At 47.7% G+C, this 24,887-nt stretch overlaps 2 protein-coding genes across 10 annotated transcripts in view; one reads left to right on the forward strand and one right to left on the reverse strand.

Annotated features, from left to right (window-relative positions):
* Inca1 (inhibitor of CDK, cyclin A1 interacting protein 1) lies at nt 1–10,732 on the reverse strand. Of its 9 annotated transcripts, none has more exons than XM_077800791.1 (9): nt 10,529–10,543; nt 8,493–8,575; nt 7,799–7,868; nt 6,984–7,067; nt 2,087–2,200; nt 1,827–1,866; nt 1,377–1,570; nt 763–928; nt 1–433 (listed from the first exon to the last, which is right to left on the reverse strand). In XM_077800791.1, exons 3-9 carry the CDS (start codon nt 7,807–7,809, stop codon nt 290–292), a joined length of 753 nt encoding a protein of 250 aa, XP_077656917.1. In that variant the 5' UTR covers nt 7,810–7,868; nt 8,493–8,575; nt 10,529–10,543; the 3' UTR covers nt 1–289. The 9 variants fall into 9 exon arrangements, with proteins under 9 accessions (XP_077656917.1, XP_077656916.1, XP_077656918.1 ...); XM_077800790.1 differs by lacking the exon at nt 10,529–10,543 and adding an exon at nt 9,160–9,591; XM_077800792.1 differs by lacking the exons at nt 8,493–8,575; nt 10,529–10,543 and adding an exon at nt 10,225–10,370.
* Nucleotides 9,655–24,887, forward strand: part of Kif1c (kinesin family member 1C) — a 24,312-nt gene continuing 9,079 nt past the window's right edge. Inside the window, exons 1-17 of the mRNA XM_026380730.2 lie at nt 9,655–9,833; nt 11,544–11,663; nt 11,899–12,031; nt 12,452–12,528; nt 12,900–13,079; nt 13,716–13,781; nt 14,144–14,322; nt 14,411–14,522; nt 14,931–15,008; nt 15,166–15,231; nt 15,318–15,393; nt 15,850–15,928; nt 16,128–16,273; nt 17,600–17,769; nt 17,921–18,000; nt 18,126–18,201; nt 24,153–24,232. Coding sequence (XP_026236515.1) covers nt 11,926–12,031; nt 12,452–12,528; nt 12,900–13,079; nt 13,716–13,781; nt 14,144–14,322; nt 14,411–14,522; nt 14,931–15,008; nt 15,166–15,231; nt 15,318–15,393; nt 15,850–15,928; nt 16,128–16,273; nt 17,600–17,769; nt 17,921–18,000; nt 18,126–18,201; nt 24,153–24,232 — 1,571 coding nt within the window. The 5' untranslated portion in view covers nt 9,655–9,833; nt 11,544–11,663; nt 11,899–11,925. The remainder of the gene's footprint in view (nt 9,834–11,543; nt 11,664–11,898; nt 12,032–12,451; nt 12,529–12,899; nt 13,080–13,715; nt 13,782–14,143; nt 14,323–14,410; nt 14,523–14,930; nt 15,009–15,165; nt 15,232–15,317; nt 15,394–15,849; nt 15,929–16,127; nt 16,274–17,599; nt 17,770–17,920; nt 18,001–18,125; nt 18,202–24,152; nt 24,233–24,887) is intronic.

The following is a 24,887-nucleotide window of genomic DNA, read 5'->3' on the forward strand; positions in this document are numbered from 1 at the left end:
TCCACTCACTTGCTCTTTAATAACCGAACAGAGAAGAACACAAAGCCAGGGGAAGGCCTAGGGGAAAACCTGGCTTGGGAGTTCCCGAAAGAGGGGTAGTTGAGATGGAAGCCCATTGAGATGGAAGCCCAAGGGGGCTGTGAATGCCTATTCTGGAGGATGGGACCAACAGCTGGAGAGGTTAAGGAAAGAGAAATGGCTCCATGCCAGCAATGGCGTGATTCTATTGATGGAACTGTTCTTGAGTTCCTGAAGTAGCACCAGCATCTTGGGCACAGATGGTTTCTCTTTACTCCTCAGACTCCAACTCCATGCCCCAGGAATTGTACACGGGGTTCCTTCTGGCTGTGACAGTGCTGTAGGACGTAGAGCTCAGCCTTCTGGAGGCACAACCGCCTTCCTGGCTCCAGGGACTCCAGGGAGACCAAAGCAGCTGGAGATGAGAAGTTGAAAAAAAGAATGAAAGAACCGCACATCGGATCTCTTTCCAAATTTCCTAGGCCCCAAACCCAGACACCCCCAAGTCACCTACTTTATTTTTTATTTTTAATATATTTATTTATTTTTGTATGTGGTGCCGAGGATTGAACCCAGTGCCTCACATGCGAGGCAAGTGCTCAACCACTGAGCTACAACCCCAGCCCCCTACTTTATTTTTGTACTTCTCAAATATAGCTATCCAACCTGGCTTTTGCTATTTCTTCATGCAAGACCAAGGAACCACATCACTCTTCATGTCATCAAGCTCCTCTCTACCCATACCTGGTCCCTTCCAGGAGTGACAAAATGGTTCTCTTCCTGTGGATAGGTTGCCTTCTCCTCTTCCAGATCAGGATATTCAGTAGTGCTGGGGAATCCACAGCCTTCTTCGCCAAGCACAAGAGGCTCAGATGCTGCCCCAGAGTTGCCCCACTGGGCCTTCTTCAGTCTGTGGAAATTTTAGGCTTAGGAGAGAGGTGCCTAGAGGCCAGGCTTCCAGCTCTCCACCCTTCACCTTTCTCTTCTGAAGTACTTCCTACTGGGACTCCAGGATGTTGCCATTTGACCTCCAACTTACCATTGTCAGTTTTCTACTCCCCCCAAATTGCAGTATTTTCAGTCTAGGAACCCAGAGCTACTCTTTGCTCCCCCTAGTTCTATGGCATACTCTCTTGTCTTCAGTGATCCAGTTTCTACTCCTTCCAATTTAGGTGGCTAGTCCTCCATCCCTCATTTCTCTCTACACTATAGAAATTCTGTTTCAATTGTTCCAATCCCACAGCTCTTTTCCAAACAAGGTCCAATTCCCTGAAAGCACTCAACTTCTTTCTTAGCTGAAACTATCTTGCCCCCAAACCCTACTCGGTTCCCAGAGCCCACATTTCAGGCCTCCTTACTCATCCATGGTTCTCTGGCGCTTTCTCAGGTCCTCCAGGTGATAAGAGACAGCCCTTACCCGGGCTGGGATGCTCCCAGGTCCCTGCTTCATTCCCTCCAAATGTGATCTTCTTCTCTTTCTTCTGCAAAGCATCTCAGGGGGTGGGAGTCCCTCAAGAGGGTACAGGCCAGGCTGAGAGTAGCCACTATTTCTCTGTGCCAGAGAATGAAAAAAGGAGCTAGAAGGCAGAACTAGGTCTCAGTGGGAACTTGGACTGAACTAGGGAATCAGGGGTCTTGGGAAGCTCAGTTCTTAGAAAACATGGTGCTTGATTCACAGAAAGGAAGGTCTGGACAGGGAACTGTTCAGTTGGGAAACACTGAGGGGATGGGTAAAAGAATAGCTGGGGACAGGAAGGCAATGAGTATAATTTTAACAGAGAATTGTGGAAGGTCAGAGTTTGTCATACCAGCATGGGTGGAATATACTGTTCCTCTGTCCAGGTGGGGCTGCAAAACACAAAAAAGGGGTTAAGGTCAGAAGGGACACCTCCAACCACACTGCTTCTCTGATGACCTCTCCCAACTAACTCTCTGGCATTAGGAGCTACAATGTCCATCAGCCAATGAAGAATTAATCTTTAGACCTGGGCTGTAAGGATTTATGGTAGTTAAAATTGTACAGCCTCACCTTCCCACTTCTAGTTGGTCTCCGTTTTCTCTTACTCACCTGGGCCTTTGGCAAAGATTCTCCCAGAAGACATTTCCATAACGCTGGGATGTTGATGTGAGGCTCTGGGAAGGGAGGCTCGGGGGTGGAGATCGGCTGACCACTCTGGAACACCTGAGGTAAGGACATGGTAAACTCACATCTGGCTCTTACCTTATAGCATCTACTCACTATAGGATTCAGTGGCACATTTTTCCATGGGACCATACTGTTGCCCAGGTTCCCTCAGGTCATGTCCTCTCTTTCTACTTAGCTGAGGAAGATGGGTGAGGACTTCAATTTGAGTGGAGATTAGAGCTGGGGTGAAGGAGGAGATGAGCTATTTTTGGAAACTCATATCACTAAATCTCAAGCTTCTATAATTCATAGCCAAAGAATGTAATATTTAGTAAGCAGGGTTGTTAAAGGTTGTTAAAGAGGAAGATCCTGGTTACTCAGGTGACTTAACAGGCAGGTTTCCTTTAAGTCAATGCAAGCCTCCAGGAGAGAGAACCTCTGTTTATCCCTACTTTCACCTATCTCCAAAGGAATAATAATATCCTTGCAGATAGGGAGGGGTGTACAGAGCTGTTTAAGAATAGTGCTCTCAATCCACAGAGAGAAAAATGAAGCAGGAGGCATCATAAGACCTTAAATTATACTTCAGAGCTATAGTAACAAAAATAGCATATATTGGTGACCAAAACAGACATGTTGACCAACAGTACAGAATAGAAGACACAAAGACAAACCCACATAATTATCTCATACTAGACAAAGGTGCCATAAACATACATTGGAGAAAAGATAACTTTTTCAATAAATGGTGCTGAGAAAACTGGAAATCCATATGTAACAAAATGAAATTAGATACTAGGGTAAAGTGGTAAGTGCTTACCTAGCATGTGTGAGGCACTGGGTTTGATCTTCAGCACCACATAAAAATAAAGGTGTCACAGGCCAGCCATAGACTGTGTAGGTAAGTGTGAGCATTTGAGCACACGAGTGGACTGGACTGCTCTGTCTGGGCTGTGCATGTTTGTGTCCTTTTCACTCCCTCTGCCTTTTGATCCCACACAGCACCTGAGATGATCCACGAAGGTAGACTCAACCCCCTGAAACCTAACCCCTTGTCTCATTGGGGTGGAACTTTCTTGGAGTGTCTTCTCCTCAATAAAAGGGCTTCAGACATGCTTCTCCCTCTTTCTTGCCTGTCTTGCCCCCCTTGTAGGAGCTGTGGTTGAGGAGCTGTCACTGAACCCAAAGAAAAAGGTACTTTCTGTGACTGTTGTCTTTTATTTAGTTAGCCCAAATTCACCTGGAGTGACCCTGACTGATTTAGTAGTGTGATGTGGCATAAAGGTAGTTAAAAAAAAACAAGAAACTGACAAGGGCTGGGGTTGTAGCTCAGTGATAGAGCACTTGCCCAGCACATGGAGGCACTGGGTTTGATCCTCAGTACCACATAAAAAGAAATAAATAAAATAAAGGTTAAATTCTTTAAGTAAAATGATATTAGACCCTATCTCTCATACTTTATAAAACTCACTCAAGGACCTAGGCATTAGACCAGAGATCCTGTGCCTACCAGAAGACAAAGTAGGCCCAAATCTCCATCATGTTAGCTTAGGAACCACATTTCTCAACAAGACTCCTAAAGCACACGAAGAAGAATCAATAAATGGGATGGTATCAAACTAAAAAGCTTCTTCACACCAAAGGAAACAACCAAGAACATGAGCCTACAGAATGGGGGAAAATCTTTGCCTCCTGCACCTCAGATACAGCATTAATCTCCAGGATATATAAAGAACTCAAAAACTTAATACCAAAACAAAACAAAAACACACAAATGGGCAAAGGAACTGAACAGATACTTCATATGAGAACAAATACATGTAGCCAACAAATATCTGAAAAAATGTTCAATATCATTACTAATTAGAGAAATGCAAATTAAAACTCCACTGGGATTTCATTTCATTCCAGTCAGAATGGTAATTATCAGAATGGTAATTATCAAGAGTATAAGTAACAACAACAACTAAAAAAAGAATACAAGTAACAATAAATGTTGGCGAGGATGTGGGGGAAAAGGAACACTCATATACTGCTGGTGGGACTGCAAATTGGTGTAAACACTCTGGAAAGCAGTATGGAGATTCCTCAGAAAACTTGGAATGGAATCGCCATTTGACCCAGTTATCGCTCTCCTTAGCATATACACAAAGGACTTAAAGTCAGCTCAATTCACAACAGCTAAGCTACGAAACTAACCTAGATGCTCTTCAACAGATAAATGGATAAAGAAAATTTGATATGTACACAATACAATATTACTCAGCTATAAAGAAAAATGAAATTATGGGCATATGCTGGTAATGGATGGAACTGGAGACTATCATGTTAAATGAAATAAACCAATCCCCAAAAAACAAAGGCCAAATGTTCTCTCTGATATGTGAATGCTGACTCACACACAATAGGTGTTGGGAGCGGGGAGTAGGGGTTCGCCAGATTGAACAGGGAGGAGTGGGAGGAAGGGAGGGGAGATGAGAATGGGAAAGACTATGGAGTGAATCGGACATAACTTTCCCATGTTCATATATGACTACACAATCAGTATAACTCTACATCATGTACAACCACAAAAATGGGAAGTTATACTCCATGTATGGATGATATGTCAAAATACATTCTACTATCATATATAACTAAAAAGAATAAATAAAAAATGTAAAAAAAAAAAAAAAAAGGAATAGTGCTTTCTACTTCCAAAACCTCCAGATTGAATGATGATAGCCCTTCTGATCTTTATTAAATGTCCTGCCAGGCATGGTGGTACATGCTTGTAATCTCAACAGCTCAGGAGGCAGGAGGATTGAAAGTTCAAAGCCAGTCTCAGCAATTTAGCAGAGGCCCTGAGCAACTTAGCAAGATTCTATCTCAAAATAAAAAACAATAAAAAGGACCGGGGATGTGACTCAGTGGTTAAGTACCCCTGAGTCCAATCCCTGGTACCCCCAAAAAAAGTAATATAATGATATAATGTCTTGGAGGTTAGGCCCTTTAGGTGTCTTTTATATTTGCATCTCCATCTCTCCTTAGGTGATCGCACCCAGTCTCATGACTAAATACCATCAATGTGCTGATGATTCCCAAATCTATTTTTCCAACCCTGGTTCATCCCTGGGTTCTACTCAACATCACCCAATAGCCCCCAGCCTTATCCACCTTGCTAAAAGACATTCCAAATGTCCTGTTACTAGGGCCAAAGACCTAGTATATGTTTTCCCTTACCTTACAATCCTTTGGCAAGTTCTATGAGTTCTATATCTGAAATATACCTGAATTTGACCACTCTCCACCATATCCATTCCACTGCTATATTCCAGATCATCTTCTCCTGAACTATTGCAACGGTTTTCTCCTTTTCTTCTCCCTGCTTCCATTTTCATCCCCCCACAATCTATTTTGCACAGAGCAATGAGAGTAATCTTTTAAAATATGACCATGTGAAGTAATACAAGCTTTAAGATATATTTAAAATAAACTGGGAAGGTGGGGGTAAATGGGTATGAAAAGATTATCTTTATAATGATAATTATTGAAAATAACTGAAAAGGGCACATCAGTTCATGATACTATTTTCTATGGTTCTATATTTGAAATTTTCCAGGGCTGGGGATGTGGCTCAGCGGTAGCGCGCTCGCCTGGCATGCGTGTGGCCCGGGTTCGATCCTCAGCACCACATACAAACAAAGATGTTGTGTCCGCCGAGAACTAAAAAATAAATGTTAAAAATTCTCTCTCTCTCTCTCTCTCTCTCTCTCTCTCTCTCTCTCTCTCCTCTCTCTCACTCTCTCTTTAAAAAAAAATAAAATAAAATAAAATTAAAAAAAAAAAAAAGAAAAAAAGAAATTTTCCATAATAAAAAGCTGAAGAAAAAACTCTGCTTAGACATACTTTTTGCTTACCTCAATTTTTTTTTTTTTTTTGTGTGTGTGTCTGATGCTGGGGATTAAACTCTACAACTGAGCCACATCTTCAGCCTTTGATTACTATTGGCTTTAGAATAAAATTCAAACTCTTTTCTATAGTGTACAACATTCCAAATTATCTGGCCTCTGACTGGTGATTCTGATCTTACTCTACTCTTCCCTTGATTATTAAGTTCAGTTACATTGGCCTGCTTCCTGTTCCTAGAACACACAAAGCTTTTTTCCTTCTTGGGGGCTTTTCTTAACCTACTACCCCCCCCTGCCCCAATTCTTCTCTAGACTAGCTCCCTGTTACTTTTCAGATCTCAATTCAAGTTCAACTCCCTACAATCACACTTTCTAACCTTGTATCCCCCAAGACCTGCTATTTTCCCTTATATTCCACTTATGTTTTATTTTTTTTTCATGATACTCAACATTAGCTGAAATTATATTTGTTTATATATTATGTCTTCCCTACCCTAGAATGTAAGCTCTCTGAGTGAAGTACCTATAGGTAATTGTTGAATCCCCAGTGCCTAATACAGAATATTGTAAAGTTTAAAAGCCTTCTGTTGAGCTGGGTTTGGTGGTGCATGCCTGAAATCCCTGTGACTCAGGTGGCTGAGGTAGGAAGATCACAAGTACAAAACCAGATTTGATACCCCTGTGTCAAAAAGTAAAAAGGACTGGAAGTAAAGTTCAGTGACAGAGCACCCCTGGGTTTAATCCCCAGTAACACCAAATAAATAAATAAATAAATAAATAAATAAATAAAATCTATCCGTTGAATAAATCAATGAACCATCAATTCCCAAGCCCAGACACAAAGCTGAGCTTCCTGTTCCTTATATCCCTATCATTGCAGAGAAGAATCTAGGCATGCAATCTTCCCTCCATCCCACTTTCATCCCCCACACCCAGCAGGGAGGACTCACTTGGCAAAGGGGATGAGATTGTCTCCATCTGCCTGTACCTGCATGACTGGACTGGTGGGTACCTGGACTGTTTCCTTCTTGGTGCTAGGAGGATAATGGAAAATGAAACATTTTCTCAGGGCTGTAGGGATGAGACCAGCAGCAGATTTAGAGATTTATAAGAGAATGTGTGGACCCTGAAAACAGACAGCTTAAAAGGTATTTTTAGGGTTAGGGATGGAGCTCAGTAATAAGTGCTTGCTTAGCATGCACTAAGTCCTGAGTTCAATCCCCAGGACTGGGGGTGCAGTGGAGAAAAGATATTCCCAAGTCTGGACTATTAATTAAACATACAGGTTGAAGATGGTAAGTACAGGAAGGATAGATGTGGTAAAAGGGAAAAGAAATTTCTTAAGCTAAATATATTAAGTAAGTAAAATTTACAGATGGCAGTTAAGGGCCTTGCCAGGTAATATGGGATAATTCAATGAAAAAGGATGATAAGGGGAGATTGGATGGGCAGAGGCATTGGGGGTAGTAGGCACAGAACTGGTGGTTAAGGATAGTTAGAGAAATAACAGAATTTGAAGGCTGGTAAATGAATCAGGTATGAGTGTGGTAAGTGGAAGTGTGGACAGAGTGATACATTGGGGACAGAAATGGAGGGGCAGTTACGAATGTCTTTGTGCAAATAGGTGAACAGGGAGGTCAGTTGCACAGAGCCATATTTAGGGGCAGTCAAAGATGACCTGAGAGCCAGTTGGGGTGGGTAGAAAAGGTAGTTAAGAATACTAAATGAGAGAGTTGGAGATGTGGCTCAGAGGTGGAACACTCACCTAGAAAGCATGAGGCATTGGGTTCAATCCTCAGCACCACATAAATGTAAAATATTGTGTCTTCCTATAGCTAAAAAAATTTAAAAAAAGAACACTAAATGAGGGTTGGAATTGTGGGTCAGTGGTAGAGTGCTTGCTTAGCACCTGTGAGGCACTGGATTGAACCTCAGAACCACATAAAAATAAATAAACAAAACATCTACAACTAAAAACAAACAAACAAACAAAAAAAAAAACCCGAAAAAATTAAATGAGCACTAGGAATATAGCTTAATGGTTAAACTCTTGCCTAGCATGCCAGAGGCCCTGGGATCCATCCCCAGAACTGGGAGGATGGGGTTGGGGTAGAGATGGGAAAGAAACCTAGATGAGAGAGAAAAATGCATATGGGTTGCACACAAAAACAGAAAAAGCCAATTGGAAACTGTTGGAGCTGAACAAGTATTTATCCAAGAATAAATAGGGATGCGTCAAGAAAAAAGTTACTTGAGGTTAAAAAAAAAAATGAGGTGGCTGATAGGATAGAGTGGGGCTGAAAGAGCAGGTGGGATTTAAATGGAATATCCTGGGACAGACCTAGTGGCAGCTGGGAGCTGAGAGCATTCTGAGGGGGATTTAAACCTTATGTGGGGTCGCCTATCAGGGACAGGACGGGGCTTAATAAAGTCAGACAGAGCAGGTTAGTGGTACACACCTGTAATTCCAGCTAGTTAGAAGGCTGAAACAGGATGATGGCAAGTTCAAGGCCAGCCTGGGCAAGTTAGCCAGACCCTGTCTCTAAACAAAAAATACAAAGGGCTGGGGATGTAGCTTTGTGGAAGAGCACCCCTGGGTTCAATCATCAGTACTGGGTCAGGAGTGGGAGTGAGGGTGGGAGTGGGCAAAAAGGATCCCTCAACCGTTGACCCAGGGATAGGCAAGGCCTTGGAGGGCAAGCCAAGACTGAGAGGGTGGATGAGGACCTGAGGAGTCAGGAGCCAGTCTGGTAGTAGAGTAGCCACTACCTCCCTGAAGGGAAAGACTTGAGGCCTGAGGGGCCACCGAGACCCCAGGTAGGTGCACTGGGTCTTGGCTGGACCTTTGGGCGCAGCTAGGCCGGAAGGCATAATTGGGGGGTCCTAAAGAATCCCTCTGGCCCTGAGGTGGTGGGCCCCTGCTTGAGGGGCAGTCTCGGCCTGAAGTAGACAGGCTGAGTCAGCAGAGGTTGTTTGTCTGGGCGGGCAGCTGCAGCTCCAGAGGGCACCACGACCTGAAGGGGCTGCTTGGGCCTGAGGCGGGGGACCCGGGACGGCGAACTTGGGGACCAGGAGAAAACACTGGGTGGCTGGGCCGCCGAGGGCGTCCGCGCTTGGCCACAGCACCTGAGGAAGATAAGCTGAGAATTCTAGAACTACAGGCTGAACGCGGAGGACGGCGGACTCCGGGATCCAGGCCTAGGGAGGTGTCCGCGCGCAAGGCGCGTTTGGGGGCGGGGCATAGACTGAACCGCCTCCCGGGGAGGAGCCTGCTATGTGGCTCCGCCCCCCAGGCGCGCCCCCGCCCCTCCGGGAGCGCCTCCGACGCGGCGACGTGCGCGGGTCCGGGGCCTGGGTCCCCTGTAGGGTCCGCCTCCACCTTTCCCGGCTCCTCGGGAGCCCGTAATTTCCAAAGTTCGAAGTCCGGCTAGCCCTTCTGTGTCCGTAATTCGGTTCTCAGGTCCCCGCCCGGGGGGGCTCACAGTCCGGGAGCATTGCCCCTTTAACAAGGGTAGCCGGGTGGCTCCTGGCCTCTTCTCGGGACAGCGTGCGCGCGCCCGCCCGTCCCCCGCCCCTGGCTCCCGCCCCAGCTCGCGCTGCCCGGGCGGGCGCCGGCCGCTGGCGCCGCTACTGCTGCCGCCCCCGGGGCGCAAGTCCGCCGCCCGCCGCCCGGGGACCCGGCGAGGGGCGGGGGCAGCCCCGAGTCGGTCCCGAATCTTCCCTGCTCCCATCTCACGCTTCCCGGAAAGTTTGTCCCTTTGCACTCCGCTTGACTGCTCCCGGAGCCCCGCCGCGACGAGGTGAGAGGTGGGGGTGGGGGGAAGGGAAGGGACGCCCGCGGAGGAATGTGCCGGGCTGGGGGGCGGGGAGCCGGGGTCCCGTTTGCACTGCCCGGCCGGCCCCGGCACAGCTCGAGAGCTGCGATCATGTGCTATTTGTCCCGCTGAGGCGCAGAGAGGTGCCAGGCCCCGGGCAGCCGTAGGTTAGCTGGACAGCAGGACAGGGTCTGCATGATTGCTCCGAGAGGCCCGGCGGGGGCCTGTAGGAGAACTGCGGAGTAGGCAAGGTGCAGGTGGCCCGAAGCCCCCTTTCGGGTCAGTCGGCCCCACCCCAGCCGCCGGCTCCTCCCTGTATCCCCTGTGCCCTTAAAGCGACACCCGCAGACCCTGTACCTAGTCCCTATTCTTTTACCCCGCTGTCGTCTAGCCGTGACATCCCATTCTCTGCTCTTTTAGCGGCAATAGCGTCACCCTTGCATGTCTTCAGCAGTGTCCTTCCCTCCCTTGGTCAGGGTCTAGGGGGTCAGGGCTGTTCTTCCTGAGCCAGCCTCTGTGATTTAGGCTACTCCCTTCCTGTCCTGGGACAGACCAACCCCTCACCCTTCCCATGCTCTACCCAGAAAGGCTAGTGAGGTAAGGCCCGGCATGACAGAGGTTTGAGGTCCTTTGGGGCCACAAATTGGGGCCCAGCAAAGATCCCTTTCCATAATCCTCACCCTTCTGTCCGTGGGCGTGGGCTACTCAGCCTCTCCTCCCAGGGCGTGGGCACCCGATCACCCACATTCCTGGGCTCCAGCCTGGCACCTTCCCCAGTGGATGCCTTAGCACTAGCTCCAGGCTGGGGTTAGGATCAGCCTGCTTCTTCACATTCTCCCTCCTTCAAGGAGGTTCCCAGTGTCCTCTCCTTCAAAGACACAGGTATTCTAGGTCCTCCAGCGATGGAGCCTTGGGGGTTGGTATGATGGATACAGGATGACTCCACCCTCCCCTGCCCATTGTCCTGGATCCTGAGGAGGAAGTGCTGGGGGCTGGGCAAGGGGTTTGGGGCTCACAAGGCAGGTCCTGTGGAGCCTGAGTCCCAGGCTGTACCTCCAGCCCTTGGACTTTGCCCCTCAGCAATAATCTTTACCTCATATTTAGAAGTGGTGGGCTCTAGGTGGCAACTTTCTACTTCTTCCTTGCTGACCCTGAAGGGGAATTATTGGTTAGATTTTCTGTTCTCTCATCTTTCCTGTAGTTTGTTCCTTGAGCCCACTCCCTGCTATTGACCGTCTCTGGGTTTGATATTCCTGTATCTCTTCCTTTCCTCCTCCCATTCTTTCCTCCATAGCATGACCTCAGTCTTGCCTTTTGTTTTATTTTTCTGGTTTTCTTGGTGTCTGTGACTTTATGTTCCTCTTCTCCCCCTTCCCGCTGTCCTCAGTGTCTCTGCCCATGTGTCCCTCTCTGAATTGCCCTCTGTCCAGCTCCTCCCTCTCTCTCTTTCCCTCCCTCCCTCCCTCCCTCCCTCCCTCTCTCTCTTTCCTTCCTCTATCTGAGCATTCAGTATACTTGTGAGTGACTGAGGAATAAAAATATCACGGTCCCTGCCCTTGGATTCACATTGCATTCAGCTACTCCAGAGGGGCAGTCTCCTTACCTTTCCTAATACCCCTTGCCCTTTAAATGAAGAACCCCATACAGACCTCTGGAGCCATAGGTGCCCCCTAACCACTCTTCTCCCACAACCAGGGTTTTCCCACAATTCCTGCTGGTGTGGCCAGGCCCAGAGTATAGGATGGGGCTCTCCTTACGAGGGCCCGTGGCAGCCAGAACTGATACAGCACCCCTGGTCTGGGGCCACGACGCCAGGTAACTGGGGTTATGGCCCAAGTCTCTGCAAGCTGGGATAAGGCTGGGCAGAGAAGCAGGAATACCTTTGGGAGCTCCTCAAGACCTTGACATTTGGGAGAAAGATCAGGGAACAGGAACTGGATCCTTAAGGGGCTGAGGAGCTGGGGAAGGGAGTGGAGAAATGGTTTTGAAGCTGGGAGGCAATATCTCAATCTTCCTGGTGGTTCTGATCACCCCTTTCTCTGTCCTCCAGCTGAGGAGGGCAAGAGTGTCTGGAGCTATGGCTGGTGCCTCGGTGAAAGTGGCAGTGAGGGTTCGACCCTTCAATGCCCGTGAGACCAGCCAGGATGCCAAGTGTGTGGTCAGCATGCAGGGTAACACCACCTGTGAGTGAGTCCCAGGGGCCTGGCTGGGCACAAGTGGGGAAGGCCAGGCCCACCATATAGGCCAGTCCTGCTGGGCCCAACCAGAAGGAGGGCTGTGCTGGGCACAGAGCAGGTGCGAGTTAGTTGTAAGGGCGGGGGTTGGGGCAGGCTAGCCTTTCCATGTTCCTGTCCCTGGGAGGGGGAATGTTGGCTGGGAGCCCTCCATTACCCAATCCAGAGAGGCAGCTCAGTGGGGGCGGGTCCTAGGAAGCCAAAATTAGCTTTGGTGACTGAAGGGGGTGGGGAGTGTTAAAGGGGAGAGATGAGCAAGGGCAGAGGTGGGGTGGGATGCTTGGATCCCAGGGATTTGCATGGAAGTATGCAGAGTTTGGGAGGACCTGATTTTGACTTTCCTTCCTTTGCCCTCCCTTGCCCCCTCAGCCATCATCAATCCCAAACAGAGCAAGGATGCCCCCAAAAGCTTCACCTTTGACTACTCTTACTGGTCACACACTTCGGTGAGATTGCTAAGCCAAGGGAAGAGCTCAACCATCCGGTTGACAGGGGCTTAGGTTCTGGGAGGGGCCATTGTTGGGAAACAGGGACACTGGGAGATTGGTTGGGACTGGATTGGGAAGGGGAGGACCCCTGGGTGGGGGCGGGTAAGACCCTTAGGTTTTGATTAGGACCAGGAGGGGGGAGTAGAATCTCTTGGGATAATTAGGACCCATAGGGGCTTGATAGGATCTTTAGGATTGATGATGGAGCAGGGGTGTCCAGGACCTTTGGGAAGTTATTAGTGATAAAGGGCAAGACTCTCAGGCTATAGGCACAAAGGACAAAGTTATTCAGTGCTTCTACTGTCTTTCTCTGGCCCCCTTTCACCTAGGCTGAGGACCCCCAGTTTGCATCTCAGCAGCAGGTGTATCGGGACATTGGGGAAGAGATGCTACTCCATGCCTTTGAAGGCTACAACGTGTGCATCTTTGCCTATGGACAGACTGGGGCTGGGAAGTCCTATACCATGATGGGGCGTCAGGAGCCAGGGCAGCAGGGCATCGTGCCTCAGGTATGTGCTTGGGACCTGGCTGGGCATTCAGGGCAGGAGCATCTTTAGCTGCCCCATAGGGGAGGAAGGATTATGCAGTAGAGATCTGGTTCTCCAAGGTCGTTAGTGGTAGGGCATGTAATCGAGCAACTTGGGCACTTTGGAGAAGGGGTCTTTTTCTCCTTCCAGAAACATTGAGGCTCTATGATAAGAGCCAAGGCCCTAGTGTCAGAGCCTTGGGTTTCGACTTTACCACTTGGCTGTTGTTTTACTTTGTTTCATAATTATCTGTGAACACAGTTCTCCTCTGGGCTTCTGTACTATAGACAAAGTATTTACTATAGAAAGATCTAGATTTGGGTATTTGAGAGTTGGCCATAATTCTCCCTGGCCATGTAGCACAGTGGCCTTGTACCCAGAGTCAGCAGCAGGACTGCTGGGTTTGGGTACTGGATCACTGAATATTAGCCTGTGACCCTGGGCAAGTGTGAACCTCTCACAGGTTGTTTCCCTATCTGTAAAATGGGAATGACCCTGCCTTCAGGACTTTGGGAAAAGTTGAAAGGAGTTAGCTGGAACAGGGCCTGGCCTGGGGCTGGGCACTGCAGGTGTGCCATGAACAGGAACTTCTCTATGCTTCTTTGTGTCCCACTCCAGCTCTGTGAGGACCTCTTCTCTCGTGTTAATGAGAACCAGAGCTCTCAGCTCTCCTATTCTGTGGAGGTAAGCCCAAGTCTTGGTGGGAGGTAGGGAAGGGGCTTGCTGCTTCGGGCAAGAAGACAGGAAAACAGCATTTAATATGGAGGCCATCTCTGGGGTCAGCCTGGGATATAATTCTGGCTCTGCTGGTTATTAACTGTGCCTTTGAGGAATGATTTCAGCCTTTAGTTCCTTAGTGTGTATTTGAGTGAAATGCTAATGATTGGGACTCACCTAGGGTTGGTGGGTGGCCCAGTGAGCTAGCATATGCAGAATCTTATCCCTGTCTGGTATACATGAGGTATGGTTACCTATGTCCTGTGCTGTGTTAGGTTTCACTGGCAGTGTTTCTGCTGGCTTCCTCCTTATTTGTGTCTCCTACTCAGGTGAGCTATATGGAGATTTATTGCGAGCGGGTACGTGACCTTTTGAATCCCAAGAGTCGGGGCTCTCTGAGAGTCCGGGAGCACCCCATCCTGGGCCCCTACGTGCAGGACCTGTCTAAACTGGCTGTGACCTCCTATGCAGATATTGCTGACCTCATGGACTGCGGAAATAAGGCACGGTAAGGCAGGCTGACAGAGTGGAGGGGAAGGGAGCCAGGTTTGGAAAGAAGAGGGGCAGGACCTGTGACTACTCTTCTTATTCCCTAGGACTGTGGCTGCCACCAACATGAATGAGACCAGCAGCCGTTCCCATGCTGTCTTCACCATTGTCTTCACACAGCGCAGCCATGACCAACTTACTGGGCTAGACTCAGAGAAGGTAGGGACTTCCCCACAATGGTGACAGGGATATAATGGAAAGGGACTGGGCTTTCCCTCCTCACACATGCTGGATTATGCCTCTTGGGATTTCCATAGCCCTCTGTACCATTCCACCAGAATCAGATCAGTGCATCTTGTTTGCTTGTTTTTCCTTGTTAGACTCCTCAGGGCAGGGCTGTGATCCCACTGTGTCCCTTGTCCTGGTATACAGTGGGCAAGTGAATAAGTAAACAAATGAATGAGTAACCAGCTCCTCCTTGTTGTCTTCCTGTATTCTGTTTTCTCCAATCCTTTTCCTTTGCCCCCCTCCTGGCTTTCTCCAGCCCTTGCTAATTACCCAGACCCCCTTGATTTGCTTTTCTCACCCCCATCCGCCTCACCTCCTGCCTCTTTCCTCTGACCCCAGGTCAGTAAGATCAGTTTGGTGGACCTTGCTGGGAGCGAGCGAGCTGACTCCTCAGGGGCCCGGGGCATGCGCCTGAAGGTAAGGCTCTTCAGAAGGATGGATGGGGGCAGTTTGGAGGGCCATGTTGGGAGATTGTTGATCATAACCTAGGACCCTCACTAGGGAGTGGGAGAAAGGGAAATAGATCCCATTAGGAGAGGAAGATTTCATCTCTACATTGCTCATCCTTTTCCAGGAAGGTGCCAACATCAATAAGTCTTTGACTACTCTAGGGAAGGTGATCTCAGCCCTTGCAGATATGGTGAGACATGGGGTTGGAAGAGAAGGGGATGGGAAGGGGCATAGGGAGTGGCCCACTCTGACTGCCTTCTCCTTCCCATCCCCCAGCAATCAAAGAAGCGGAAGTCAGATTTTATACCTTACCGGGATTCAGTGCTTACCTGGCTACTCAAGGAGAATTTGGGTGAGGGTCTCCTCTCTCGCAACTCTGCTACTATTCCCACGAACTTCTTTGATATAGCTAACAGATTCTCTTGCCACCCCTAGAATCCACATCTAGTCAGCATAGTTTTACTCCCCCCCCCCACCTAGGGAATATCCTTTGAAGGCTTAACCCTTCCTACCAAGTCAAGGACCTACTGACCTGCCTACAGATGATCCCTCTCTGACCCCATACCCACTGCTGCCTTCACTTCCCTCCCATGGACCTATGACTGTCTCATAGACATCTGATGTTTCCCTGACCTCACCCCTTCTCACAGCTACCAGGTTTCATGATTGGCTGCACAGCTCTTAGTTTCACTTTATCTCAGACAGTGACTCCATCAGACCCCTGCCTGAGCACTGAGGATCCCTCACCCAACCTGATTTTCCTAAGGACCCGGCTCAGTTAAAGCTTTTCTGTCCTCTCCATTCATAGGTGGGAATTCACGCACAGCAATGATTGCAGCCCTGAGTCCCGCTGACATCAATTATGAGGAGACTCTCAGCACCCTCAGGTGGGGCTTCTGGCTCTGTCAGGGATGGGGCAGTGTATAGAAAGCACCAGGACCTCAGGGGCTGGTCACTCAGGATCCTTCCCATTAGGCAGGATGAGCCCTCAGTCTTCCCACAGGCCTGGGAGAGCGGGATACAGGCTGCCAGCTGGGGATTCCTGTACCTGCCTTCACCAGTCTCCATCTTCCCTCCTTGCCCCAGGTATGCTGACCGTACCAAGCAAATCCGCTGCAATGCTGTCATTAATGAGGACCCTAATGCCCGGCTGATCCGAGAGCTGCAAGAGGAGGTGGCCAGGCTTCGGGAACTGCTGATGGCACAGGGGCTGTCAGCCTCTGCTCTGGGAGGTAGGGGCTCCAGGCAAGGAGCAGCTCAGAGACACTTTCTGGCCCACGCATTCTCTCCACCCACCATGAAGCCCTTTGCATATTCAGAGAGGCACATGTTTCTTCCAGTGTTACAGAGCTGAAGGGGACTGATTCTCCAGAGGAGTCAGGATTTGGAAAGTCTTTGGCAGGCTTCTGGATAATGACAGTTCGGGAATAAACGGCCAGTTCTGAATTTATGGCTCATACAGTGAATTGTTAAGAAGTGTTCTGAGTCCTTGCCTTGATAGAAGTTCTTGTTAAATATCATGGTTTTAGTTGACCATAAGCTTAACAGTCAACAACAGAATGGATTCTGAAATGCACTGATCTTTCTCACTGATAAGAAATAGTATCCATGTTGGGTGTGGTGGCATAGGCCTGTAATGCCAGCTACTAGGGAGGCAAAGGCAGGAGGATCACAAGTTCAAGGCCAGCCTGGGCAACTTAGTGAGACCTTGTCTCAAAAATAAAAAGTACTGAGGATATAGATCTGTGAAAAGAGTGCCCCTAGGTTCAATCCCAGTATCAGAAAAAGAAAAGAAAGGAAAAGCATCTGTGTTATAGGATGCTAATCCATGTTAGCTGAATCAAGTATGGATACTCTGCATTCAGTCTTAGAGTCCATCCCACTGAGGATATCAGGGTGCTGAGAGCCATAGTTGGGGGATTAAGGATGTTCTTGGGAAAAGAAGAATAAGGTAGATTGATGTTCACCTTCAGCATTTGATGGGTTATCTCCCAGAAGAAAAAGCAGCGTACTCTCTTATTCTAGAGGACAGAGCTAGAAACAGTGAGTACACATGACATGCTGAGAACTTTCTGATCATGAAAGTCATCAATAATATAAAGGGGGCTGGAGTTATGGCTCAGTGGTAGAGCGCTTGCCTAGCATGCGTGAGTCACTGGGTTCAATCCTCAGCAGCGTATAAAAATAAATAAATAAAGGGATTGTGTCCAAAAACTAAAAAATATATTTTAAAAAAATGGAAAGAAATGGCTGTTTTGTTCGGTAATGGGGCTCTCCATCCATGGGTTAGAAACAGAGGTTGGATGCTTATTTGTCAAGGCTTCTTAGGAGAACTGCCTGCCTGGTGGGAAGTTTCCCAGATAACTTCTTAAGTCCTTTCTGAAGCTTATGGCCTTTTATAGTCTCTAATCAATTCCATCTTTATTTAATCACTTTTTTTTTTTTTGAGACAGTGTTTCACTGTGTTGCCCAGGCTGGTCTCAAACTCCTGGCCTCTGCCTCCCAAGTAGCTGGGGCTATAGAGCTTAGCCTTGTTCGTTTACCTTTCTCCCTTCCAGGCCTAAAAGTGGAAGAGGGGAGTCCCGGAGGTGCTCTGCCAGCCGTATCATCTCCCCCTGCCCCAGCTTCACCCTCCTCTCCTCCTGCACATAACGGGGAGCTGGAGCCCTCATTTTCTCCCAGTGCTGAGCCCCAGATTGGGCCCGAGGAGGCCATGGAGAGGCTGCAGGTGAGAAGCTTGAGCTGGCAAGGGATGGGAGTCTGGGAGCTGCTGGAAATTAACTTCCTGAAGAAGAAGAAGGAATCCCAGGAACACCATGTTCCCTAGGGTGGATATTTGTCCCCACTGTCCTTATCCCTGCTCACCCTTGTTCTCTTAGGAGACAGAGAAGATTATTGCTGAGCTGAATGAGACATGGGAGGAAAAGCTTCGTAAGACAGAAGCCTTGAGGATGGAGAGGTGTGAGGGGCTGAGGCTGGAGGTGGCAGCAGCAACTGTCGTGGGAGGGGGAGGAGGTCAGGCCCTATAGGGAAGGTCCAAGCTAGTGAGGATAAGAATGGCATTTGCCTCTCCTTTGCCCACAGAGAAGCATTGCTGGCTGAGATGGGCGTGGCCGTCCGGGAGGATGGGGGAACTGTGGGTGTCTTCTCTCCAAAGAAGGTATGTAAGAGATCGGGTGAGGAGGCCTATGCAGCTCCCTAGATGCTAGAAAAAAGGGTTGGGGTAGAAGGATGGGAATTCTAAGATCTGTTCCTCTGAAATTTCTGACTTGTCCCTTCCTCATCTGTGTTTCCTCTCCTTCTACCACCTGTCTATGTTGTCCCACCATCTGTGCCTTCTCCTTCATCCATTGGACAATCAGCTAGAGTTTAGTGTTTAGTAAGTGCCTGCCACCAAGGAGTCAGGCCCACAGAAGGATGACTGGGTTCCTGTTGTCAAGGGATTGCAAGAGCAGCTTAGAATCTAGGTCTTCACATGTGTTTTTGTGAGTTCCTGCACAGAAGTTATCTTGGAGTCATGAGAAACTGCTCATAGTAGTTAACCTTGGGAGAAAGGGAGAACCTGGAGGTTGCTTTGGATAGGGACTTCAAAGCTTTAAATGTTTTTTTTATCATTTGTATTTTGTACCCTATGCATGTGCTTCCAACTCAGAAAAATTTACTAAAATTATGGTTTTGAAAGGATAACTTGGGAAAGCAAGACTAAGGCAGGGAGAGGAAGAGTGAGCACTATTCTGTGGAACAGTGATTGTCCATGCATCAGGCTTAGTCATAGGTGGAGGCATCAGAGTGGCCTGGAAATACAGCAGCTAGATCCCTGGAGAAGCTGGTTTGAAAAGTGGAGCCTGAAAGGTGGACAGGACTTGGGGGGGATAGGGAGGAATAGAGACAATGTGAGGCTAAGCAAACTTGGGGTACATGTGGGATTGGGTGGGTGGGACCTGCAGGTACCTGACATGTGCCTGCCAAGTTGTAGGTACTTTGCTGAGAGGAAGGAAGAAGCAGGATGGGAGTAGTTGGACTTCATTGGGAGCAGAAATGATATTCAAAATACTTAACCAGCTAACACTGGGACTCACTAGTCAGAATGGATGCTGGCGTGGCACAGCCCTACTGGTACATACCAATAAAGGGGTGATGCAAAGGCCAATTTGAGCAGAGCAGGAACTTCCAGTCCCACCAGGGAACTAGCCAAGCCTGTCTGGTCCATGGTGCAAAGCAGACTGATTAGGTTGTAAGTCCAAACATTGCTGCAGACCGGACAGGGTCACTGGGTTCTTCTGTCAGGAAGAGGTGGTGGGTTACTGGAAAGATTGCTCACTTTATTTTGTAAGGTCAGATCCATCTGGAAAACTGAGCAAGCAGGGATCATTGAACCATTGTTCTGAAAAAAGAAGAGGACTTTGCTTTGTCTGGCCCAATTTGCAGCGAAGGAATGAGAGAACTGTGTGTGTATAATTAAGAGTGGCAGGCCAGGCTGAGAGGCCTGGTCCATGGCTGGGTACCCAAGGCTTTGGAGTCCTTCTGAGGGAGCAGACCGTGGGGGCCCAGTGACATCTTGGGCATGGTGGCTACAGATGGTTCTCAGTGTGGCTTCCAGTCATCTTTGGATGCTTATATATGGGGCACTTCCATCCAGTTGCAGTGATGGAGAATTAGCAAAGGAGTGGGGAAACTGAAGAGGAGTACATTTCCTCCCCTGGGTGGAAGTAAGTGGTGTGGGGCGTGCTCAAAATTGCTTAGGGATGCCATCTACTATAGCTCTGAGATCAAAACTGGAGTTCTTGATTGTTGGTATGGGGATTTAACCACTTTACCACTGAGCTACGTTCCCAGCCCTTTCTTATTTTTTATTTTGAGACCGGGCATCTCATTAAATTGCTTAGGGCTTCACTAAGTTTCTGAGGCTGGTCTGGAACTCCCAATCCTCCTGCCTCAGCCTCTGACTCACTGGAATGACAGGCATGCGCTGTTGCACCTGGCTGCCTGTTTGTTTTTAATTGTTTTGGTAAAGAGAGAACATTCAAAGTACTAAGAGGTTTATGTGGTGAAAAGTAAGTCCTTTCCACCCTCAAGTTCCCCTCCCAGAAGCAACCTCCACTATCGGTTTCTAACATACTTTTCTAGAGGTAGTTATGCATGTACAGTCATGTGTTATATATAATTATATTCATGTGTACACACACAGCCTCTCTTTATAATAGTAGTGGTTGCATACCTTATTATTTTTATTTTAAAGGTTACTTTGCTTTTTTCATGGTGTCAGATTATTCCATCCTGTAGATGAAATATGATTTAGCCACCTTCCTCCTTATGGACATTTCGTTGTTTCCCCTGTTCTTTGTTTCTACGAACAATGCTACAATGGGTGATTTTTTTTTTTTTTAAGAGAGAGAGAGAATTTTTTTAATATTTATTTTTTAGTTCTCGGTGGACACAACATCTTTGTTTGTATGTGGTGCTGAGGATCGAACCCCGGCCGCACGCATGCCAGGCGAGCGCGCTACCACTTGAGCCACATCCCCAGCCCCCAGTGAGTGATTTTTGGGGATGGGTACTGGAGATTGAACTCAGGGGCACTTGACCATTGAGCCACATCCCCAGCTCTGTTTTGTATTTTATTTAGAGATAGGGTCTCACTGAGTCCTTAGTGCCTCGCTTTTGTTGAGGCTTTGAACTCAGAATCCTCCTGTCTTAGCCTCCTAAGCAACTGGGATTACAGGCATGCACCACTACACCCAGCTTACAATGAATGATTTTATAAAGAGGTGTTGTCTGCCTAAACAGATTCTTATAAGTGAAGATTTGGTGTTTTCCCGGCATGTCTGAGGTCCTGGGTTCAAACCCTACTACCAAAAAAAAAAAAAAAAAAAAAAGAAGAAGAAAAGTGATTTATATTGCTAAAGTGCCCTCTAAAAATTAGAACCATGATAATTTATACTCGTAAGAACAACAGAGGCCCGTTTTTTCCCTCTCTACTACATTTTTTTTTTTTTCTTGGTACTAGGGATTGAGCCCAGGGGCAATATCCCCAGCCCTATTTATTTTTGAGATAGGGTCTCTGTAAATTGCCCAGACTGGCCTTGGACTTGGAGTACTCCTACTTCAGCCTCCTGAATAGCTGAGCTTATACATGTGCACCCCCTGCCTGGCTCCCTTAGCCTTTTTAACATCTAAGATTTATCAAACTTTTTTTTTTTTTTAACTGGAATTTAATCCAGGAGTGCATTATCACAGAGCCACATCCCCAGCCCTTTTTATTTTTGATTTTGAGACAGGGTCTATTGAATTGCTTAGAGTCCTGCTAAGTTGCTGAGTCTGGCTTTGAACTTGTGATCCTTCCGCCTCTGCCTTCTGAATTACTGAGATTACAGGCAGGTGCCACCATCATCAGACTTTTTGATCTTTGTCAGTGTGATTGGTGAAAAGGTGTCTTGGGGTAGTTCACATTTGCATTTTTTCTCAGAATAGTGAAGATGAATGTATTCTCATTTGTTACTGTGGTGCCAGAGGTCAAATGCAGGGCCTCATACATGCTAGGCAAGTGCTTCATTACTGACTTATATCCCCAGCCCAACTCATGTTTAAAAGGCACATGTGTTTCAGAGGGAGAGCTGTTAGACTCACCGGGGAAATAGGTTTGGTGGGAGTATCTCCAATCTTGTGAAGGAAGGGTGGAGAATTGAGTCCTGGGGAAAAGCAACAGTTTGTCTTGGAGAGGACCAGGACGCTTAGGGAAAGCCTGCTCTTGCTGGGACCCCTACTGTCAGGCCTAACTTCTTTTTTAATCAGTTATTTTTAAACCTGGCTTAGTGCTTCCTTCACAGGGGCCATAGCTAGAGGGGAGGGGAGAGGACCAAACTCAATTCTTCACCCCAGCCTGGGCCTGATTGGCTCAGTGCTTATCTGTGCTTGACATTCTAGGCTCCCAGATAAGGTTTCATTTAAACAAAGAGTTCCAGGGCTGAACAGAAATTGAAAGCATTGCCCCAAATCATGTCACCTCTCTCCAGGGATAGATCCTTTCTGCTTCCAGATCCAATCAGTGTTTGCCAGTCCCAGAACAGGCCTGACATTGCAATATAGGGATGGTAGTGTCCCTTAGGCAAGGTATGGCAGCAGCAATCCTGGGGTCCCTTGGGAGGGGCAGACATGGATACCCATCATATCAACCATGGACACATCCCCGAGTACCCCCTAGGGGGCAGGGTGAGTTCCAAAGAAATCTGGGCCTCCACTCCTGGTTGTTTTGCCTCAATACACTATGCTTTTCTGCTTCTACAGAATGCTTTTTTTGTTGTTGTTGTTTATTTTTAGGTGGATCTGAAGATTTAACCCAATGCCTCACACGTGCTAGGCAAGTGCTCTGCCACTGAGCTACAACCCCCAGCCCTGCTTCCATGTTTTTGTTAGAATGTTTTTCCATGGAACATTCTCCCCTCTGCATGTCTGGGCCCACCTGAGGGTCAGACTAGATCCCATGTTGCCTTTGCCATGAAGTGCTCTGATCCCCCTGAACCCCTATAGTTCTGTACTTCATTCCTCTCTGTATGGAAGTCCCTTCCAGAATATGGGGGCACTTCCTTCCCTGGGAAGGAAGGAAAGTAAGAATAAATGAACAAACTATGCAAGGTCATGATGTCAGAAACTCTTCTATAAGGCATCCATTTTCCCCCCTTGTAATGAGTGGTGTTTCCATGCTACACCTTATCTCCCAAAGTTGACTGATTTCCTTACTGACAGAACAGCAGAGTGTGTGTTTGATTCATTTGTGTCTCCATTCTGTACCTCACCATGGTGAGGTAGAAATCCTACCGTGAATCCTTGTAGGTTGGAGGCAAGGGATCTTGTATTTGGTCAGAAGACCTAGGAAAGTTTCATGGAGAAGTGGCATTTGCAGCAGAATAAGTGGCATTTGCAACACAATAGAAGTAAATGATTTTGACAGATGAGGTAAGGGTAGGTGGGAAGGAGGGAGATTGTTCCCCTTGGGAACTCAAGCAGGGCTCTAGTCAGGAGGGCATGGGGCACCAGCTGGAGAGGTTTTGGTAGAAAATTAATGATGTGGCCTCATTGTGGTGCAGGCAGGAAGCTGGGAGACCCACTAAGAGGGCACAAAATCAGACATATCTGAAGCAGGATTGTGCCAGAGAGTGGACAGTTGTGGGCCGAGGCTGCAGCCATAGAGAGCAGGACTTCTGGCTTGCAACCAGTGGCAGAGTGGGTGTGGAGGGAACAAGACCTGTGTGCTCCCCAGAATTTCATGCCTGGTGAGGGTGGGGTGTCATAAACATATCAGGAAAAGGTGCTTTGCAGGAAAGGAATGGGTTGGGTTTTCAGCATAATGATCAGCTAGGTAGTTGGGATGAGTTTAGTCACAGAGGCGTTAGGCAGGAACAGTATCAAGCAGTTACTGTGGTGAGTGACCCTGGCCTGAGGTGAGTAGGTCCAGAGAGGGCTGGTGGCTGGGGAAGCTGGGGACTCTGCCATGAGAAATGGAAAGTGTTTTATTGATTGATTGGTACTGGGGATGCAGTCCAGGATCTTCACACATACTAGGCAAGTGTTCTACCACTGAGCTATACCCCAGCCTAACATTTTATTAAATTATAAAAGTAATCTATGCTCACAAGACATTTGATATGAAATGAAAGGTGGAATGTACCAATTTCCTCACCCAATTTCTTCTCTTATTCTTCAGAAGTTGCAAGATAGATTTTAAGGAAAGAAATTAAGGGGGTGGCAGAATATAGGGCAGAGAGGACAGTGCAGGTTGGCTCCAAGCCTTCCTGTTGGGGAGCCTGGTGGGCTGGGGCACCTCCTAAAAGATAGGACCTTGGGAGAGGTTACTGACATGAGAAGGGTGGGTGGTGGGGTTGGTTTTTGTATGTGAGGAGAGGGTGGTTATTATAAGAAGTGGAAACCATAGAATCAAAAATGCTCCTCAGGGCAGAAAGGAGGGTGGGAGCACTCTTCAAGAGTGAGAGCAGCGTGAGCAGCAGGCAATGTGAGAACCTGGAGTTATGTTTACTCATGTGAGCTCCTCTCTTTATGACCATCCTGGCTGGTTCTCATGAGTCTTCTCCTGATCATTCACTTCTACATCCTTAGACTCCCCACCTGGTGAACCTGAATGAAGACCCGCTGATGTCTGAATGTCTGCTCTACCACATCAAAGATGGCATCACCAGGTAGCATGTACCCAGCAGCCTGTGGGGTGGCTTCTCTTTTTTGGGTGTGGTTATAAAGTATGACTGGCTGGCTGGCTAGCTTGCTTTCTTCAGTTTTGGGGATTAAATTTTAGGGATGTGCTACCACTGAGCTATGCCCCCAGCCCTATTATTATTATTATTATTTTTTTTTGGTGGGGGGGACTGGGGTGCTTAACCACTAAGCTACATCCTGAGCACTTTTGTTTTTTATTTTGAGACAAGGTCTTGCTAAGTTGGTTAGGGCTTCGATAAATTTTGAGGCTGCTTTTGAACTCTTGATCCTTTTGCCTCAGACTTCCAAGTTACTTGGGATTCCAGACTTGAGCCACCATGCTCAGCCTTTTTTATTTTTTGAGACAGGTTCTCACTAAATTAACCATGCTGACCTCAAACTTGCAATTCTCCTGTCTCAGCCTCCCAAGTAACTGGGATTACAGTTGTACATCATATCTGGCACGATTTCCTTTCTTAGTGGTCACTGGAATCAGTCAGTGTCTGTAGTCAAATGCTGTACTCCTGAGCTATACCCACAACCCCAGATCTATGGACATGTGCCCCCACAGTCCTGGTTGCTCTCCCAATGTCACCTCCCTTCTCTCTTCCTCTTTCTTTTTGGTTTGTTTGTTTTGTTTTC

This window comes from Urocitellus parryii, chromosome 7 (genome assembly GCF_045843805.1).
Source record: "Urocitellus parryii isolate mUroPar1 chromosome 7, mUroPar1.hap1, whole genome shotgun sequence".
In the NCBI taxonomy this organism is placed as follows: Eukaryota; Metazoa; Chordata; class Mammalia; order Rodentia; family Sciuridae; genus Urocitellus; species Urocitellus parryii.